This window comes from Pongo abelii, chromosome Y, assembly GCF_028885655.2.
Source record: "Pongo abelii isolate AG06213 chromosome Y, NHGRI_mPonAbe1-v2.0_pri, whole genome shotgun sequence".
Lineage (NCBI taxonomy): Eukaryota > Metazoa > Chordata > Mammalia > Primates > Hominidae > Pongo > Pongo abelii.
Window position 1 is genome coordinate 1,125,341 of NC_072009.2, and position 12,639 is coordinate 1,137,979.

The 12,639-nt window shown below is 47.7% G+C and overlaps 1 protein-coding gene across 4 annotated transcripts in view; it reads left to right on the forward strand.

The window, feature by feature from the left end:
- Positions 1-345: 345 nt before the first annotated feature.
- The window catches only part of CSF2RA (colony stimulating factor 2 receptor subunit alpha), a 42,776-nt gene continuing 30,482 nt past the window's right edge, over positions 346-12,639 (forward strand). For 3 of the 4 annotated variants that reach the window (XM_054545415.1, XM_054545417.1, XM_054545418.2), the window contains exons 1-2: positions 351-447; positions 9,220-9,283. In XM_054545415.1, coding sequence (XP_054401390.1) covers positions 355-447; positions 9,220-9,283 — 157 coding nt within the window. In that variant the 5' untranslated portion in view covers positions 351-354. Of the gene's footprint in view, positions 448-9,219; positions 9,284-12,639 lie in introns of all 4 variants that reach the window. The other variant, XM_054545416.1, reaches the window with a different exon arrangement.

The following is a 12,639-nucleotide window of genomic DNA, read 5'->3' on the forward strand; positions in this document are numbered from 1 at the left end:
AGTTCTGTGTGTGCAGGTGTGTGTGCAGACATGTATGTGTGTGCAGGTGTGTGTGCGGGACTGTGCCAATGTGCTTGTTTGCGCAGATGTGTGTGTAGCTGTGTGCAGATGTGTGTGTACGCCCATGTGCCCTGTGTGCAGGTGTGTGGGGATGTGTGTGTGCAGGTCTGTGTGTGCAGACACGCATGTGTGTGCAGGAATGTGTGTGTAGACGTGTGTGGGACTCACACTTGAGCTGTTCCACAGGCCACTCTTTGGAGACGAGGTCAGGAGCCAATGAACTCACGGAGCAATTACAGGTTTCCCAATCCTAAGAAATGAGGAAGCAGGGGAGGGAGGAGCAGGGAGGGCCTGATGAGACAGAGGAGCTCTGAAGGGAGCTACTCAGAAGCGGGAGTCTCCGAGAGAAGAAAAGCAAGTGAAAGGAGAGGAAGCGGATGCCGTGGGGTAAGCTAAGTTCTTTCGTTCTGTGGTCTTCGAGCATGTCGAGTCACCCGGGTACATGTTTCTGCTGTGTCTGTCGATCGGAAAGAAAGAGACTGAACCGTAACGTAAGATTTCAAACGTTGACTCAAGCCAAAGTGGGGACAGCGGCCCGGAAGACTGAGACCCAAGGAACGTTGGATATGAGTTGTCTTCTGCCTTTGTTATACGCAGGTTTTTAAAGGCAAAATAAAAAAAAAAAAATTAAATAAAATAAAAAGAGGGAGGTGTTGTTGAAGGACAGGGAGGGGGCTTCTGTGAAGCTGTTTGCTGGGAATTCTCGTTGGTTTACAGAAAAAAACAATTGATTAATGATTGGCTGTACATTGCTAAGCTACAGGGCATTGGGGTATAGTATCTAGCATGGAATTATTACGTGAATTGATAGCTATCTGTGGCATCCGGAAGCCGTTTCAAGAGATGAACGCGGACGGCCGTGGTGGCTCACGCCTGTCATCCCAGCACTTTGGGAGCCTGAGGCGGGTGGATCACCTGAGGTCAGGAGTTCGAGACCAGCCTGGCCAACATGGAGAAACCCCGTCTCTACTAAAAATACAAAATTAGCTGGGCATGGTGGTGGGCACCTGTAATCCCAGCTACTCAGGAGGCTGAGGCAGGAGAATCGCTTGAACCTGGGAGGCAGACGTTGATGTCTCAAAAAAAAAAAAGAGAGATGGAAAGAGATGAACGCATAGCTGAAATGGGGAGGGAGTGTGATGGTGTTACTGGTTACTAGAAAGGGGTCCTGATCCAGACTCCAAGAAAGCGTTCTGGGATGTTGTGCAAGAAAGAATTGGAGGCAAGTTCACATTGCAAACTGAAAGCAAGCTTATTAAGATAGTAAAGGGGGGCCGGGCACGTTGGCTCATGCCTGTAATCCCAACACTTTTGGAGGCTGAGGCGGATGGATCACCTGAGCTCAGGAGTTCGAGATCAGCTTGGCCAACATGGCAAAACCACACCTTTATTAAAAATACAAAAAATTAGCTAGGCGTGGCAGTGTGTGCCTATAATCCCAGCTACTTGGGAGGCTGAGGCAGGAGAATCGCTTGAACCCACGAGGTGGAGGTGCAGTGAGCCCAGATCGCAGCACTGCACTCCAGCCTGGGCAACAAGAGCAAAACTCTGTCCCCAAAAAAAGATAACTAAAAGAAAAAATCACGGGGAGAGATGCTCCACTACAAGGGTGTCTGATAAAGGATTCATCTTTGTCATGACTATCTTTTGCAATAATCAATATTATATATATATATATATTTTTTTTGGGGGGGGGCATCTGATTCTGTCACCCAGGCTGGAGGACAGTGATGCAATCACAGCTTACTGCCGTCTTGAATTTCTGGGCTGAAGCAATCCTCCCATCTCTGCCTCCCGAGTAGCTAGGCGAAAGGCAAATGCCACCATTCGTGGCAAATATTTGTATTTTTGTAGGGACGTGGGTTTCACTGTGTTTCCGAGGCTGGTCTGGAACTCCTAGACTCAATCTGGCTTCCTGCCTCAGCCTCCCAAAGTGGTGGGATGACAGGTGTGGGCCCTACCGCACCTGGCCCAATATTATCATCTTTAAAGCAAAACGGATTCTTATACTAGGAAGGCTTTTGTTTTGAAGATATCAACACATCAGGAGGTTCCTGTGTCTGTTCAGTCCTGGGTCTATTTAGTAAACAGTATTCATCTGTTCACACATCTTGCGGAATGGCTGACCTTCAGAGAATGCTGCCCGGCCTGTCCCAGTCTCCTTGTTCCCAGCCCCTATTCAAGATGGAGACCCCCTAAGCCGGGCACGGTGTCATCCCAGCACTTTGGGAGGCCGAGGCGGGCGGATCACCTGAGGTCAGGAGTTCGAGACCAGCCTGGCCAACATGGTGAAACCCTGTCTATACTAAAAATACCCAAAATTAGCCGGGGTGTGGTGGCACGCACCTGTAATCCCAGCTACTTGGGAGGCTGAGGAAGGAGAATCGCATGAACCTGGGAGGCGGAGGTTGCAGTCAGCTGAGATCGCACCATTGCACTCCAGCCTGGGTGACAGAGTGAGACTCCATCTCAAAATAAATAAATAAATAAATAAATAATAAATAAATAAATAAAACATTTAAGGCTGGGCATGGTGGCACACGCCTGTAATCCCAATATTTTGGAAGGCTGAGGTGAGAGAGGATTGCTTGAGGTCAGGAATTCCAGACCAGCCTGGGCAACATCGTAAGATCCCCCATCCCTCGTGTATAAAAAGAAGATTAAATTATTACAAATTTTTAAAAAGACAGAAATGAAGCATCTTAGTTGCTACCCAGATTGGGGTACTAAGAGTCTGGATTTGGACAGCTTGTTGGGTGTTTTATAGGTGTGCTAAATCAGATGTCACTCTTTTTGTTGAGACAGACTCTCGCGCTGTCACCCAGGCTGGAGTGCAGGGGTGTCATCTCCGCTCACTGTAACCTCCGCCTCCCGGGTTCAAGTGATTCTCCTGCCTCAGCCTCCTGAGTAGCCGGGATTACAGGCACACGCCACCAAGCCCAGCTAATCTATTTATTTATTTGTTTGTTTATTTATTTTTTGAGACAACATCTTCCTCTGTCGCCCAGGCTGGAGTGCAGTGGTGCCATCTCTGGTGACTGCAACCTCCGCCTCCTGGGTTCAAGCGATGCTCCTGCCTCAGCCTCCTGAGTAGCTGGGATTACAGGCACGTGCCACCACACCCAGATAATTTTTGTATTTTTGGTTTTTTTTTTTTTTTTTTTTGGAGACAATGTCTTTTTCTGTCGCCCAGGCTGGAGTGCAGTGGTGCGATCTCGGCTCACTGCAACCTCCACCTCCCGGGTTCAAGCAATTCTCCTGCATTAGCCTCCTGAGTAGCTGGGATTATAGGCACGTGCCACCATGCCCAGCTAATGTTTGTATTTATTTATTATTATTTTTTTTTTGGAGACAGCGTCTTGCTCTGTTGCCCAGGCTGGAGTGCAGTGGCATGATCTTGGCTCACTGTAACCTCCGCCTCCCGGGTTCAAGTGATTCTCCTGCCTCAGCCTCCTGAGTAGCTGGGATTACAGGTGCCCGCCACCACACCTGGCTAATTTTTGCATTTTTAGTAGAGATGGTGTTTCACCATGATGGCCAGGCTGCTCTGGAACTCCTGACTTCAAATGATCCGCTCACCTTGGCCTCCCAAAGGGCTGGGATTACAGGCGTGAACCACCATTCCCAGCCGGATTTCACTCTTTAAATTTTTGGTTTAAACTCGAGAAGCTCTTCTCAAAGCCTGAAAGCTCTTGGTCCCCTATAGGTTTGCTGTAAATCACAGACATGAGGCAGATTGATTAATAAGGGAAAAGACATACACTTTTTTTTCTTTTTTCTTTTTTTTTTTTGAGACAGAGTCTCGCTCTGTCACCCAGGCTGGAGTGCAGTGGCGCCATCTCAGCTCACCGCAACCTCCACCTTCCAGGTTCAACTGATTCTCCTGCCTCAGCCTCTCCAGTAGCTGGGATTACAGGCATGTGCTACCATGCCTGCCTAATTTTTGTATTTTTGGTAGAGACAGGGTTGTTCCATACTGGTCAGGCTGGTCTCAAACACCTGACCTCAGGTGATCTGCCTGCCTCAGCCTCCCAATGTGCTAGGATTACAGGCGTGAACCACTGCACCCAGCCAGATTTACACATTTATATAATGTGTATACACAAGATTCTTCAGAATGAGGACTCCACCCCACAATGAGGTTCAGAAGCTTATACACCACATTGAGGCTACAGAAAGGATAGGGGATTGGATCCTGGTACAAAAAAAAAAAAAAGGGTTATAGGGTTGGGGGGAAAGAGGAATTCTATTGAGGAGCAATATATAATTTCTACTGAGGACTGAACTCTGATTTTTTTCTTTATTCTTTTTTTTTTTTTTTTTTTTTTGAGATGGCATCTCACTCTGTCGCCCAGGCTGGAGTGCAGTGGTGCAATCTCAGCTCACTGCAACATCCACCTCCCGGGTTCAAGCGATTCTCCTGCCTCAGCCTCCTGAGTAGCTGGGACTACAGGAACCTGCCACCATACCCGGCTAATTTTCTTTGTATTTTTAGTAGAGACGGGGCTTTCACCATGTTGGCCAGGCTGGTCTCGAACTCCTGACCTCGTGATCTGCCTGCCTCGGCCTCCCAAAGTGCTGGGATTATACGCATGAGCCACTGCGCCCAGCTTCTTCTTCTTTTTCTTTTTCTTTCTTTTTTTTTATTTTAGATGGAGTCTCACTCTGTCGCCCAGATGGGTTACAATCTCAGCTCACCACAGCCTCCGCCTCCCAAGGTCAAGCAATTCTCCTGCCTCAGCCTCCCGAGTAGCTGAGATTACAGGCGTGTACCACTACTGCCTGAGTAATTTTTGTTTTTTAGTAGAGACAACGTTTCACCATGTTGGCCAGGCTGGTCTCGAACTCCTGACCTCAAATGATCCACACGCCTCAGCCTCCCAAAGTGCTAGGATTATAGGCACGAGCCACCACACCTGGCCTCTGACATTTTTTTATCTTGCCCAAATTCCTATCTAAGAGGTCTGGGGAGGCAAGCCCTACAAACCATAAATTCTCATCAAATGGGATTTATTTAACCCTGTATATTGTGATTTACTTTCCAAGCTGACTCTGGCAAACATTACAAGACAAAGAGAAAAAAACAACATATTTTGCCCCAAAACATGTTTCTTAGCCATATTTTTTCGTTTTCTTTTGAGACGGTCTCATTCTGTTTCCAAGGCTGGAGTGCACTGGTGCAATCTTGGCTCCCTGCAACCTCCATCTTCCGGGTTCAAGCAATTCTCCTGCCTTCTCAGCCTTCCAAATAGCTGAGATAATATGCATGAGCCATCGTGCCCAGCTAATTGTATATATATATATATATATATATATATATATATATATATATATATGTTTTGTTTTTTTTTTAGTAGAGATGGGGTTTCACCGTGATGGCCAGGCTGGTCTCGCACTCCTGACCTCAGGTGATTCACCTGCTTCGACCTCCCAAAAATGCTGGGATTACAGGCGTGAGCCACCATGCCCAGCCTTCTTTGCCATATTTTGAAATGACCCCCAAAAGCTGTGCTTTGTTGGGGAAAATTTGCATCTGTAAAGAATTTCTGCTGGGGGTGGTGGCTCACGCCTGTAATCCCAGCAGACCAAGGCTAGCGGATTACTTGAGGTCAGGAGTTCGAGACCAGCCTGGCCAACATGGCGAAAACCCGTCTCTAGTAAAAACAAACAAAAAAAATACAAAAAATTAGCCGGGCGTGGTGGCACGCGCCTGTAATCCCAGCTACTTGGGAGGCTGAGACAGGAGAGTCACTCGAACCCAGGAAGCAGAAGTTGCAGTGAGCTGAGATCATGCCATCTTGTCAGAGCGAATCTGTGTCTCAAAAAAAAAAAAAAAAAAAAAAGAATCTGTTAACATAGCTGGACATAGCTGGATCTTTTTCTTCCAGAACCTCCTAATCCTTAAGAGATTAACTAAGATCTGAATAGAAAACATTTGTCAGCCTGGCGCGGTGGCTCACGCCTGTCATCCCAGCACTTTGGGAGGCTGAGGCAGGTGGATCACCTGAGGTCAGGAGTTCGAGACCAGCCTGACCAATATAAAGAAACCCCGTCTCTACTAAAAATACAAAATTAGCCAGGCGTGGTGGCAGGTGCCTGTAATCTCAGCTACTCAGGAGGCTGAGGCAGGAGAACTGCTTGAACCCGGGAGGCAGAGGTTGCAGTGAGCCCAGATCACACCATTGCACTCCAGCCTGGGCGACAGAGCAAGATTCCGTCTCAAAAAAAAAAAAATATATATATATATATACACACACACATATATATACACACACACATATATATACACACACATATATACACACACATATATACATATATATACACAGATACATATATACACACACACATATATACTTATATACATATACACACACACACACATATATACATATATATACACAGATACATATATATACACACACACATATATACATATATATACACACACACACACATATATATATATTTTACAGAGTCCGACTCTTTTCATCTACACTAATTGAATCGGAACAGAGATTAACATGTAAATAGTTCTCTTTGGAGAACTTAATATACTCGATTCTTGGAGACATGCTTTTTACTTGTAAAACGGTCTGTTCAGGTGAGGTAAGAACTTGGTCGGCGGGGCGCCTCGGCTCACATCTCCATTCTCACCACTTTGGGCGGGAGAATCGCTTGAACCCGGGAGGTGGAGGTTGCAGTGAGCCGAGATCGCGCCACTGCACTCCAGCCTGGGCGACAGGGCGAGACTCTGTCTCAAAAAAAAAAAAAAGAAGATCTTAGTCTTTTTTTTCTACAACAGATAATGAGATGACAGGGGAAAAATAAAACAAGAACAATTGTTCTCCTTGGAAGCTCCGTCCTATTGTTACGGAGGTAGAAGGAAACCTTTTCCAGAGCTTGTTGACATCAAAGGGTTTTTTTGTTTGTTTGTTGGTTGGTTTGTTTTTTTGAGACAGAGTCTTGCTCTGTCTCCAGGCTGGAGTGCAGTGGCACCATCTCGGCTCACTGCAACCTCCGCTTCCCAGGTTCAAGTGATTCTCCTGCCTCAGTCTCCCGAGTAGCTGGGACTACAGGCGCCTGCCACCACGCCCAGCTTTTTTTTTTTTTTTTTTGTATTTTTTTTTTAGTAGAGATAGAGTTTCACTGTGTTATCCAGGATGGTCTGGATCTCCTGACCTCGTGATCCACCCGCCTCGGCCTCCCAAAGTGCTGGGATGACAGGCGTGAGTCACCGCACCTGGCATGAAAGGGTTTTTCATTAAAAATCCTCGTTATACCACGGAGCCCTGTGTTGGGGTAAAATATCATGATTTCCCTCACTCTCCATCATTCTTGCTTTGAATCTGAGAAGGAAGCTTGGCGGCCTCTATTTTAGGATCAGCCGAAAATTTCCAGAAAGGGGAAAGAAAACTCATTCTGTAAACAAAAAAGAAGAAGAGAAAAAAGTATAAGCGGTACAGACAAAACGCAAAGATGTTGCATAATTTTCCATGAGTGGAAAACGTCCTGTAAACCAAAAAAGATGTATCTGAGACAGGTCTCAGTCCATTTAGAAAGTTCATTTTGCCGAGCTTAAGGACGCCTGCCCATGACAGAGCCTCAGGAAATCGCGATGACAGGTGCTCTGGAAGCACAGGGCACAATTTGCTTTCATACATTTTTTGGGGGGGTGCTGGGGATCCAGTCTTGCTCTGTCGCCCAGGCTGGAGTGCAATGGTGCGATCTCAGCTCACTCTCACTGCAACCTCCGCCTCCCAGGTTCAAGCGATTCTCCTGCCTCAGCCTCCCGAGTAGCTGGGATTACAGGCACCCACCACCACGCCCAGCTAATTTTTGTATTTTTAGTAGAGATGGGGTTTCACCACGTTGGCCAGGCTGGCCTCGAACTCCTGGCCTCAAATGATCCACCTGCCTCGGCCTCCCAACGTGCTGGGATGACGGGCTTGAGCCACTGCACCCGGCCTTTTTTTTTCTTTTTTTGAGATCCAGTCTTGCTCTGTCACCCAGGCTGGAGTGCAATGGTGCAATCTCAGCTGACTCTTACTGCAACCTCTGCCTCCCGGGTTCAAACGATTCTCCTACCTCAGGCTCCCGAGTGACTGGGATGACAGGCGCTCACCACCACGCCCAGCTAATTTTTCTATTTTTAGTAGAGATGGGGTTTCATCATCTTGGCCAGGCTGTTCTTGAACTTCTGACCTCAAGTGATCCACCTGCCTCGGCCTCCCAAAGTGCTGGGATGACAGGCATGAGCCACCGCGCCCGGCCCTAAATCTGCATTTTTACATGAACAGTAGGGCAGAGGAGCCAGGCGCAGTGGCTCACCCCTGTAATTCCAGCTCTTCGGGAGTCCAAGTCAGGTGGATAACCTGAGGTCAGGAGTTCGAGACCAGCCTGGCCAACATGGTGAAACCCTGTCTCTACGGAAAATACAAAAATTAGCCAGGTATGGTGTGGTGGCGGGTGCCTGTAATCCCAGCTACTCAGGAAGCTGAGGCAGGAGAATCACTTAAATCTCGCAGGTGGAGGTTGCAGTGAGCTGAGATCACGCCACTGCACTCCAGCCTGGGCAACAGAGCGAAACTCTGTTAAGAAAAAAAAAAAAAAAAAAAAAAAAGGTAGGGGAGAGGAAACAATCAGACTTTGAAATTTGTTTGTCCTTTGTCTCCAAGGATTTCCTTGTGGCCAAATTGTGAGGGATATATGTAGTTCTTTTTTTGTTTTGTTTTGTTTTGTTTTTTGTGATAGAGTTTCTCTCTGTCACCCAGGCTGCAGTGCAATGGCACGATCTCAGCTCACTGCAACCTCCGCCTCCCAGGTTCAAGCAATTCTACTGCCTCAGCCTCCTGAGTAGCTGGGATTACAGGCATGCACTACCATGCCCAGCTAATTTTTGTATTTTTAGCAGAGAAAGGGTTTCTCCACGTTGGTCAGGCTGGTCTCAAACTCCTGGCCTCAGGTGATCCACCAGCCTCGGCCTCCCAAAGTGCTGGGATTATAGGCATCAGCCACGGCGCCCGGCCCCAGTATGTAATTTTAAAAATCTTTGTAGTACCTTATGTACAAATAAAATGGGAGGCAGGTTTGCCTAAGACAGTTTCCACTACGACCTTTCGTGATTTTGGGGTCCTGAGACTTATTTACCTTTCACAGTTTACAGCAGGAAAATCCGTGGAGACAGCAGATCCGAGAAGCGGCGATGTTTGCGTAGAACCCTGTACGTGCTTCCTTTGGCCTGTCGGTAATGGGGTTGGGGATTTTCTTTTTTTTAAGTGAAGTGTAAAGAACTGAAATGTTTTGCTCCGTAATGATGAACCAGGATAGAAGTGAGAACTCAGGGCAGAAGAATCTGAATGAGGAACTGTCTGACCTATGACAAATTTAACATGTCACGTTCCCTCTGAGACGCTGCACATCCTCCTGAAGCAGCGTGACAAGGCACATCCTCCTGAAGAGTCTCCAGGCAGAAGATACGCATGAAGCTGTCAAAAAAAAAAAAAAAAAAAAAAAAAGAGCCGGCCAGGCGCGGTGGCTCAAGCCTGTAATCCCAGCACTTTGGGAGGCTGAGGTGGGGGATCATGAGGTCAAGAGTTCGAGACCAGCCTGGCCAACATGGTAAAACCACATCTCTGCTAAAAATACAAAAATTAACTGGGTGTAGTGGCGGGTGCCTCTAGTCCCAGCTACTCAGGAGGCCAAGGCAGGAGAATCGCTTGAACCCAGGAGGTGGAGGTTGCAGTGAGCCAAGATCACACCATCGCACTCCAGCCCGGGTGACAGAGTGACAGTCTGTCTCAAAAAAAAAAAAAAAAAACAACAAAAAACAACAAAAAACAGCCAAACACTGCAAAATATTTAAAGAGGTTTATTCTGAGCCAAATATGAGTGAGCAAGAAGGCCCAGAGAAAATAGTCTAAAGAGATCCTGAGAACACGTATCCAAGCTGGCTGAGCGGCAGCTTGGTTTTATATGTTTTTGTTTGTTTACTTATTTTACTTTATTTTATTTATTTATTTATTTATTTATTTATTTTGAGATGAAGCCTCGCTCAGTCTGTTAGGCTGGAGTGCAGTGGCGCAATCTCAGCTCACTGCAACCTCTGTCTCCCAGATTCAAGCGATTCTCCCGCCTCAGCCTCCCGAGTAGCTGGGACTACAGGAGCGCACCACCACGCCCGGCTAATTTTTTTTTTTTTTTTTTTTTTTTTTTTTTTTGAGACGGAGTCTTGCTCTGTCGCCCAGGCTGGAGTGCATTGGCGTGATCTCTGCTCACTGCAACCTCCACCTCCTGGGTTCATGCCATTCTCCTGCCTCAGCCTCCTGAGTAGCTGGGACTACAGGCGCCTGCCACCACACCCAGGTAATTTTTTGTATTTTTAGTAGAGATGGGGTTTCACGGTGTTAGCCAGGATGGTCTCGATCTCCTGACCTTGTGATCCACCCACCTCAGCCTCCCAAAGTGCTGGGATTACAGGCGTAAACCACCACGCCCGGCCAATTTTTGTATTTTTAGTAGCGACGGGGTTTCACCATGTTGGCCAGGCTGGTCTCAAACTCGTGACCTCACGTGATCTGCTCACCTCAGCCTCCCAAAGTGCTGGGATTACAGGCGTGAGCCACCGTGTCCGGCTATTTTATTTTATTTGTTTTATTTTTTGAGACAGAGTCTCACTCTGTCGCCCAGACTGGAGTGCAGTGGAGCGATCTCAGCTCACTGCAACCTCTGCCTCCGGAGTTGAAGCAATTCTCCTGCCTCAGCCTCCCAAGTAGCTGGCATTACAGAGGTACGCCAACACGCCTGGCTAAATTTTGTTTGTTTGTTTGTTTATTTTTGTTTTTCAGTAGACACAGGGTTTCACCATGTTGGCCAGGCTGGTCTCGAACTACTGACCTCACATGATGTGCCTGCCTCAGCTTCCAGAAATACTGGGATTACAGCCGTGAGCCACCTCACCCAGCCAGCAGCTTGGTTTTATGTTTGTTTGTTTATTTTTAATTTTTGGAGACAGAGTCTCGCTCAGTCGCCCTGGCTGGAGTGCAGTGGCGTGATTTCGGCTCATGGCAACCTCCACCTCCCGGGTTCCAGTGATTCTCCTGCCGCAGCCTCCCGAGTAGCTGGGAGTATAGGTGCGTGCCACTGTATTGTCCAGGCTGGTCTTGAACTCCTGACCTCATGATCCGCCCACCTGAGCCTCTCCAAGTGCTGGGATTACAGGCGTGAGCCTCTGTGCCCAGCCAAGAGACAGTTTTGCAGGACCATTTCAAAATATGTCAAGTAAATATATTTTGGGGTGAAATGTATTTTGGAGTGGCATATACTGATTTCCCACAGTCTTATCTGGGGAGGCATATCCTGGCCTCGTAGAAAGGTTACACAATAGCAGACAGGTGTGGTGGGTCACGCCTGCAATCCCAGCCCTTTGGGAGGCCGAGGCAGGTGGATCATGAGGTCAGGAGATTGAGACCAGCCCGGCCAACATGGTGAAACTCCATCTCTACTAAAAATACAAAAGTTAGCTGGGCGTGGTGGCGCATGCCTGTAATCTCAGCTACTCAAGAGGCTGAGGTAGGAGAATCGCTTGAACCCGGGAGGTGGAGTTTGCAGTCAGCTGAGATCGCGCCACTGCACTCCAGCTTGGGCGACAGAGCGAGGCTCCGTCTCAAAAATAAATAAATAAATAAATAAATAAAAGCTTATGCAGTAGCTGAAAAGACAGGGAAAGGAGGTGAAGAAATGACAGAAAGCTTAGAAGTCTCTCGTTATAACCCCTTCTTGCCCCATCTTATGGTTCCCTTAAAGCACCAACCAAAGGTACTTGTGTTACAGGAAAGGGGTTCGGATCCAGCCCCCAAGACAGAGGGTTCTTGGATCTCATGCAACAAAGAATTCAGGGCGGCCGGGCGCGGTGGCTCACACCTGTAATCCCAGCACTTTGGGAGAGGCAGAGGCGGGTGGATCACGAGGTCAGGAGTTCGAGACCAGCCTGGCCAACGTGGTAAAACCCCTTATCTACTAAAAATACAAAAATTAGCCGGGCGCGGTGGCAGACGCCTGTAGTCCCAGCTACTCGGGAGGCTGAGGCAGGAGAATGGCGTGAACCCGGGAGGCAAAGCTTGCATTGAGCTGAGACCCCACCACTGCACTCCAGCCTGGGTGACAGAGCGAGTCCATCTCAAAAAAAGAAAAAAAAAAAATTCAGGGTGAGTCGGCAGTGTAAAGCCAATGCAAGTTTATTACAAAAGTAAAATAGTGAAAGACTAGATACTCCAGAGGCCGGGCACAGTGGCTCATGCCTGTAATCCCAGCACTTTGGGAGGTCGAGGTGGGCAGATCACCTGAGGTCAGGAGTTCGAGACCAGCCTGGCCAACATGGTGAAACCCCATCTCTGCTAAAAATACAAAAATTAGCCAGGCGTGGTGGTGCGTGCCTGTAGTCCCAGCTACTTGGAGGCTGAGGCAGTAGAATCGCTTGAACCTGGGAGGTAGAGGTTGCAGTGAGCCGAGATGGTGCCACTGTACTCCAGCCTGGTTGACAGAGTGAGACTTCGTCTCCAAAAATTAAATAAATAAGTC